The sequence below is a fragment of the Haplochromis burtoni genome, unplaced genomic scaffold (genome assembly GCF_018398535.1).
Source record: "Haplochromis burtoni strain Fernald_Lab_line unplaced genomic scaffold, NCSU_Asbu1 Contig_3, whole genome shotgun sequence".
NCBI lineage: Eukaryota > Metazoa > Chordata > Actinopteri > Cichliformes > Cichlidae > Haplochromis > Haplochromis burtoni.
Window position 1 is genome coordinate 2,860,713 of NW_024582364.1, and position 8,619 is coordinate 2,869,331.

The window sequence follows — 8,619 nt, forward strand, 5'->3', positions numbered from 1 at the left end:
AGAGAGAGAGAGACAGAGAGACAGAGAGAGGGAAAGAAATGCTCAAAAGCAGTTGTGAGGAGACAGCAGAAAACACAGGGAGAGACTGCTGCATAGTTACTGCCTAGCAACAGACCATCACTGAGGTTATCTGACTCTGTCTGCTTCCAAGTGCAAGTTTTACCACCGCTGGAGGGGTGAAACCCTATATTGTGGTGGTAGCTGGGTGAGGATATAACAAACTATTGTATAAGGAGGGTGAGTTCTTGGAAAAACATAGACCTATAGTATGCGTCCCATAACACACTGAAAATATGGGGTAAAAGAAGTCAAAAAAGGGAACATTACACATGTGATGCTGGATCTGCAGCCTTAGGGACTGAACCTGATGTCACATTATCAGTGTGAACATGTTTCAGATGCAGGCTATGCTAAACATTACATAAGATACCATACCATGTTTGACAAGTTGGCTGATGGCAGTGTTATTTTACTGTGATCAACAGTGACAGCTTGTGAAACAACAAACCTTTGCCTGTCCATGTATTATTCATGCCCTCCTGTTGTTGATAGTTAGCACAACTACATATATCTGTCAACAGTCAGACTTCATATGTATTGAAAAGCCATTACTCCTATTACCCAAATTCCATCACACCATCCATAGAAAACACAAACTTAAACCATAGCAAAGGGTCACAGCTTTCACCCCTCCCTGTTCCAAAACAGCACTTATCAGAAAAGAGCGGCACAGCACACATTCTTGTCACACACACACAGCGCCTCAGCAGAGTTTTATCATCTGGTCACACAAGCATCTTTCCTCCCAGCTGACACTGTGAGAGACTGTCATTGTGTGCTGACTGGGTATCTGCAGCGGGGTCGTCGCCTTTCGACAGCTGAGGCTATTTCAAAGTGTCCCGCACTGATCCAGAGTCTGTGGAAGGAGCCAACCAGCTGGGTAAACAGCATGAAGGGACACAGAGCAGAGGGGCCTGCATGGGTGTTCAGCTACAGTATCATCTTTCAGATCTATGGGTGTGCAGCCTCGAGTTAGAGATACCGTGTCTGGGTGTACCCACCAAGGCTTTTAAAACATAGCGTCCTTATCACATTCATAAGAACCTAACCTACACTACGAGGAGAACAACATGAAGATGGCACAGTTGTATGAGTGCAGTACGGGCACTGCTAAACAGTTGTTTGATTGGTTAATCAATCCGTCTGCTCCTAACAGTTATTCTAATGTTCTCAATTATATTTCTCAATTATTAAATAAAGCGCGGGGCTCCAATTAACTAACTGATTAACTGGCTAACCATTTCAGCTCAGCAATTAGCAGTTCTTTATTTAATCATTTAGGTCATTTATTATTTAAAAATGCCATTTCTTGTTGATTTCAGTGCGAGGAATACACAACTAGTTTACAATGCAATGCAGTGCAATTTAGAGACACATCAGGAGATACTTCATCTTTTTTTTGTTTTGTTTTAAGTTTTTGACAATGAAAAAGTAATTCTTTTTTAAAGTGTCATGATAGTCCAATTCCCAAGAGGAGAATCCATCATGTAAATATTACATCATCATCAGTCCTTTACTGCCCGGTGCATCCGATTATCATACAACAACCAAATTGATAAAGCATGAGTTAGAGAGGTTAATCTGTCATTTGAAGAGGTTCTCAGGCCACTATTTCAGGCAGTATGTGCAGCTGCTGCCCATCCCAAAGCAAGATGAGTAGGGTAGGTTGCACAGAGACTGTGTCTGAGTAATGGTATATTCTGATTTCAAAGGCTCGGTTCAATTAAGAAGGACCCTGAGGAGAGCTTTGACTCAATTAGGATGGGTCTCCACATTAACCACTTTGGATCTTTCAACGCTGCCTTCTTTCTGTGTCACCCTGAGAAAGCACTGTGTGAGCAGTGGCACCTCATCACGTGTCAAGTTCGGAAAAATGGCACAGAGTTTGAATATCTACAAGTATTTAAGTGCCGACCTCATGCAGAGCAGTGTGGGATTAGATTGTCTTCAGACAGTGTGTAAGAGACACTAAGGCGTTTCGTCAGAATTGGCACTCTGTTCTGCTTTTTAGGGATAGTGTGTCATGGATAGCTGAGACCCAGGCATGTGCAGTTTTTCTGTGGCAATCCAAACACAGGGATAAAAGCCAAGTCATCACTTCCTATTCGAGTGCCACATTCTATAGTTTGTGCTCTATGGTGGGGGAGCAAAAAAGGAGGCCTGGAAGACTGAGGGACAGTGTCAAAATAGAAAAAGAAAATGACAAGTACAAGCACAAGAGATATTTTTGCTTCAATTTCGGATTTTGACAGCGTGCCATTCGATTCAGCTTCTCCTCACCGTGACCTTGTCTGAATGTGGACAGCCAGGAGTTAGAGAAGACGAGCATTACCAGACACTTTTAGCAACTGTCCAGGCCCGTTACTGATCTGCAGAGGTGGTAGTGTCAACACAAATCTTAGCATGTACAAAGTTGCAACGGCAGTGTGAGCAATGACTGTTTTCAAATCATCAGCCTTCATATGGGAAACCTGTTTTAAGCTTTAGCCACAGGGAAACTGAAATGTTCTGATTATTAGTAATTTGCATCCACCCAGTCAAATTCTTTCACGTATGACTTTATATTCAGCTGCACTTGTGAGAATCCCCTAGTGCGTGAGAACAGTTTATCACGCTGGCCTTTTATGCAGCCCCGGCCCTCAAATTACCCTGTGGACAGCAAATGAAATCAAGATTTCAACTGCCCCAGCTCCCACAGCTAAATTAAAATGCCACAGCTGCATTTTATTTGCTTTATTGTAATAAGGGACATTATCAATGAAAAGCAGACACCACAATGGAGGCGAGCAGTGTGCAATACAGTGAAGCTTCCAAGCTCATCCTTTTTTTAAAAACCCTTGAAAAGGTACAGCTGCTGCCAGCTAGAATGTGACTTGCTTTGCTCTTCAACTGAGTGTGTGTGTGACAGCAAGAGTGGACATTAAAGGTTTTAAACAAACTGATTATACAACATTTAGATTATTTCTAAGGTTTAATTGCACCTTGTTCTAAGAATTAATAAGTATTATTTTTTGCATATTTCCAATAATGAAAAAGGTCTGCTCTTCTTTTTTCTTGTACAAAAATAATAACGTTTGTATCCTCATATGCACATGCAGCATCTGCAGTTGGAGACAAGCAGACTGGCAAAAGGAGATATAAAATGTTCCTCCTGCAGCTTGCAGTCCAACTACAAAGACTGCAGGCACAGATGTTGGAATGCCAAGGCCTCAATCCTGAGTCACAAACAACCCGAAAGTGTCCAATATGAGAGCCATAAGATTATCTTACTGCTGTTTGGTTAGGACAGCAATTGGCCGGGTGATGTTTAATCAGGGATGGGGTTGCATTATTCTAGAGAGTACAGTAATGACCTTTGCTCCAAATCAAATGCTCCCTGTCTATTATATCCATTACGACAACCGACCGGCAAATTCCACTAGCCCTGGCAGTTTACCCCATGTGCCAATGGTGGCTTGTTTCTGTGACAGGTCACCCATTGTGTCAGATGGTGCGATGACTCACTGTCAGCACCATGCATGCCCTCACCTGAATCCTACTACTTTTAGGTCCAACGTGAGCCAATTCGTGGCTGTGTAAATCCGCACTGGAGATGACGGTGCTAGACGCCCCAAAGTGAAGAGAAGACTGCAACAATGGAGGCATAACCACAACCACTACCGAGGTGCTTTCACAACACAATCAGACAGAATTTTAACCTGGCCGGTTAAGGCTAACTGTTTTTTTTTCACTGTAACTGCAGCGTTAATAAGCGCATCTTACTAATGTAATATCGACCCTATTATTAGGATGCATAACAAATTATACAAAGGACCCCCCACCCTATCCTCAAGATGGATAGCTTACCTTAGTAACCACATTTTCCTTAAGTCCTGTGTGCAGCTCGAATGTCAACTCATTGTTGTTACAAGACAAAGACATTCTGGTCGTGATGTTGTTTGTGGAACTTCCATTGACATAAATTGGATCCGGTCGCTCACTAATGTTTTTTGGCCTGCCTAACAGCGAGGAATGAGCTCTACTATGGTTAGTCAGATTTGCCAAAGGCTGGATACAAGTGCTGTTTGGCTGGGCGAGGAGGAAATTATCAGAGAACTGACTGAATCCAATAAATAACGCCGGAATCCATGTCAGCACAATCAGCTGTTTCTGGTACTTCCCAAATCCACCTAGAAATGGCAGAACAGAGCTGTCGATGCGTGTCAGCAAATCCGGCGACGTGGTTTCGGGTGACACGAAGCCGTTCTCAGGTTGATGGTCCCCCGTTTCGAGCTGCACCACGGCCATCGCGGTTTCCCCTACAGATGCCTCCGTTGTGTAGCGAAGCCGGGGTTGCAGTGCTACCCCCTGTCGACTCCACAATGCGTCAATACCTCCAGTTCCGGCGGTGAAAGCCGTGCGCAGTCAATCACTGGAATGGAAATAAGACGCACCTCCTTATTATCAGGAAGCACTTCCCTCCGTCTGACACCAAAACCCGTGCGGGAGTGACTGCAGACACGCGTCCTGAAACAAAAGGCGGATTGCGATGAATTGGGAAACGACGACATAAACTATCCCACGCTTTTTTCTGTCGGCTGATTCTGTTTGTGTAGGTGAGCTGTAGCACCAGAGCGAAAGAATTGCTTCCTGGGGAAGCCACAGGTAACGCACCTGCCCATGGAGGATGTGGCTAATCACTTTAACCTAACGTGGCCACTTGTAACCAGTGGTAACTACCACTTTCTCTTGCAGTCAGACAATGAACCGTAATGTAATCACATGGGTTAAAATAGGCCCTGCATAAAGAAAAAAAAAGGAATTAGTACAAAGTTTGTCTGAGTGATGCTATATATTTTTGATAAACGGCGACATTGCTGTCTCGGTGTTCTTTGTAGCCTATTTATATATTTCTATAATTTAAGGATTGGGTATAATAAAGTAGTCTAAGCGTAAACCATAGATAAAAACCACATATTCTCAGATTTAAAACATCAACAACAGGTAAGATTATGTTCTGTAATGGGAAGGGGGAGGGATTGTAGTGTTGTCCCCGCCTATATTTCCAGCAAACAAAACAACTGTGCGTGCCAGCAATTTGAGCAAACAGTATTACGCGCAATAAGAAGTAGTGCTTCAGGTCTACACAAATATGACCAATTAGTGGGCTGATTTTTAACTGATGACTCGGGACAATTAAGTGAGTGGGAGCAGGTTTTAATTTGCTTTCAAACTGAAAGTAAACGGAGTTCGTTTTCTCCTAGTTAACTGTAGCCTGACTCCAAGAGAGACGGGGAAATCAATAATTTACCTTGTCTAAGACTGAACTGTAGCACATAACAACGTTTATTTAGAAGCTTGGGACGGTGACCACAAACTGCTGTCTTATTGTAATTAAAAACTCACGTAGGTTTTCTTCTAAACACTGGCAGCCCCTGATTCCCTGTGTGGTATGTTTATAACTAAGATATAAATTAGTATGTTCAAGTGTACTTAAACCAATGCTCATATGGTACTGATAAAAGATTTTTATTTTTTTTTTTTTTTAAGTTGTGGAAATTATTCTTGGTTTTTTTTTTCACCACCAGATTTGAGGTTATTAAATTGTATAAATGATTTGGCCACCTCCAGCAGCTCAGGTTTGTGTTCCAGATTTTTTTTTAGCGCCTTATATCAACCTAACATCACCCCAGAACTCCAGATGGATGATTACTTTGCTTTTAAAATGTTTAATCAAAACATGGACTACAGCTTAGAAACGGTTTTACAGTAATCACTAGTAAGCATCACCACATTAAATAGCAACCATTTTACTCAGTGAAATTTTGAGTAAATCCCATTTTTTTTTAACCTTGAAGACATGTTCATAACTCACTATGATAATTATTATCAGGGCCCACAGTCACAAAATTAAAGACTACATTTACTTGGTCACTTAGTCCCCCCCTTCCCCCTCCCAAATATACAAATTCAACATCACAGACATGTTGAATAAATAACTTTTTTTTTCTCGGTTAATTGTCGGGGAGGTTCGATTCATATCTTCATAACCTATATTTATCTGACCATGTGATGGTAGACTCCTTATCTACACCACATGTGCATTTGGCAATGCCTCACCCTCCTGGCCGTTATGTGCTAGTGCATGTGTATTTTTATTTATTTATTTTTGTCTCTCTTTTTTTTTTATCTTTTTAAAAACTTTTTAATAGTATTTTTTCTTCGTTTCTCAAATAAGGCATTTACTACTTACTTAGTTTGTTTTTATTATTATTTCAGGTGTGTACAGTTCCTCCTAAACGATTATTAATAAAGCAATTATAATAAATATATTTAGGTAAACCTTGATGTCATGCAAACATCTTTTATATATGACCCATATTGTACATTATATATTATACCGTGGGTTGGAAGCGTGACCATTTTTTGGAGGGTAATGGAAGGACGATTAAGGGTGCAAATGGGCTGCGGTGTCTTGTAGTCTTTTGTTGCACACTGATGTCCCCTGGCGGCAGACTGGAACAACAGCACTGCTGTTTTCTCATTGTAGTGTATGCAGACCATTTTTAAACCACGCAACATCCAAAGCAAAAATATTTTTATTATTATTATTTTTTTTTTACAGAAAAGTCAGTGCTGGTGAAATATGAACATGTTCATAATGTTTGTGGTGTCACCTGACTGTTACATACAGTCTAAAATTCTCCCAAAATACAGGAAAACATATTTCTCATGGTTAAAGGCCTGTTATTAATTATCATTGTATTGTGCAACATCTAATGAGTGAATTAGAAATCTCCTTTATCTTGACCTTTCCTCTTTTGTCTTTTTATGTACTCTACTATGTCTACCAGGTAACAAAAAAATAAATCATTAATCACAGGGTTTATTTTCTGTATCCTATCCAAATGTTCCATTCACACAATGCTTTTGATTGTAATCCAGCATGCTTGTGAGTCAACAGAAACCAGTCAACCCTTGTACCATCACATCACTGCGGCGGTGCTGTTTGTTATCATTCAAGCTTGCTTATTACTCCCTAGCAACTCATACAGGTGTGTCCAGGATCCGCCCCTTATGATGATATGAGTCAGCTCATGTCTGCATGAACAGGTGTGATGCTGTTCTGTCTGTCGGTGTCTGTATCACAAACCAGCTAGTGACACATGAGCTGCAAAACGTTATCACTGCAGTTTCACAGCACTCAGTATTCCAGAACTAAGTAATCTCACGTAGGCCACATTTAATGTGCTCAAATACTGCAATCCAATAATGTCCTGATCAAAACCATAGGATAACCTTTCACAGAGACAAAAAGAGCCATCATGATAGTGTTTTAGTGCAGTTTGGATTCAAAGTCTAACACAGAGTAAATGTTTGATTTATTCTTTAGGAGTCATCGTCAAAGTAAGTAAAGTAATAAAATCATAGACAATGAGAATGATTGTGGACACTATCACTGCAGAATGATAAACACACATCATGACATTAAAGCATCTTGGTTTTAAAATTCTTTCAAATATTATTGAAGAAATGAAATGACAAAAAAGGAGGCTCATTATGAAATAGCCTATTTTGGGAACTGACGACTGAGGCATGGTCATTATGCTGTTTCTGGCTAAGGTCATGTCCTCTGTTATAGTGTCAGGAATTTGGGGGAGTTTAATGACCTGCTAAAGGATTGGCCTTTTCAAGGCTAATTATGTTTTGTTTTGTTTTTTATTCCAAACAAAGCCTTAAAAAAAAGTGAGCAGAGTTTCTGTTTTTCTATTGCTGGGTTAACAAGCGTGACAATCCCAGATCCCTGACTCATGCACTACAGCATTTTGTTTTTTGTTTTTCTTATAAGTTATCTTGAGGAAATGTCTCTTTTACAGTATTGTTCTGCACACTGGAAAGTCTGAAGAACCATCTGTGTGGACAAGAGGTTAATGGGTGACACAGTGTCACTTGCCTGCAGTTAAATATACCAGCTGTCAGGGTTCATTTTTCCTGTTTACTCAGCGCATGATGTCAGTATCAGTGTCTGGAAATGATATCAAATGTGTGAGGTTACAGTATTAGCTGGTATCAGGGTAAGTGTGACTAATTAGACATAATGTTGGAACGTATTTGGATGGTTGAGTGAACTTATTCTTATTCAGCTTTTGCATTTGATTTAGTGACCTTCACATCTGTGTTCTAGCAAAGCCCATGATGGATTTGAGACCTGGAAACAAACATTAGGTTATATATTTACTATAAGGTGAACTAAAGAGAAAGTCAACAGCCTGCTTACTTTCACCAGCGTCTCTTCCATGTATATCTGAATGAATCATGCAGACGGAAAGAATAAAGGGTGGCTTCTCCACTGCACGATGACAGATGAGTATTACCAAATCTGACTTAATGAACCATGTCTGCAGCAGTTGCAACACCTTGACTTATCTGATGCAACAAAAAGATTCCAGAGGAATTATCCTGCAGGGTAAAATGTGAGAATATCTAATGACAGAGTACAGAAAGTCCACCATCCCAGTTTTCACTTTATTGCTTTTAAAACAAAAGCTGTTACTAGACTGGTTTTAGACAAACTCTACA

General features: G+C 40.5%; 1 protein-coding gene across 1 annotated transcript in view; it reads right to left on the reverse strand.

Moving 5' to 3' along the window:
• The window catches only part of LOC102295187 (solute carrier family 22 member 23), a 38,442-nt gene extending 33,448 nt beyond the window's left edge, over positions 1-4,994 (reverse strand). The window contains exon 1 of the mRNA XM_005912690.3: positions 3,907-4,994. Coding sequence (XP_005912752.1) covers positions 3,907-4,347 — 441 coding nt within the window. The 5' untranslated portion in view covers positions 4,348-4,994. The remainder of the gene's footprint in view (positions 1-3,906) is intronic.
• Between the last annotated feature and the right edge of the window lie 3,625 nt (positions 4,995-8,619).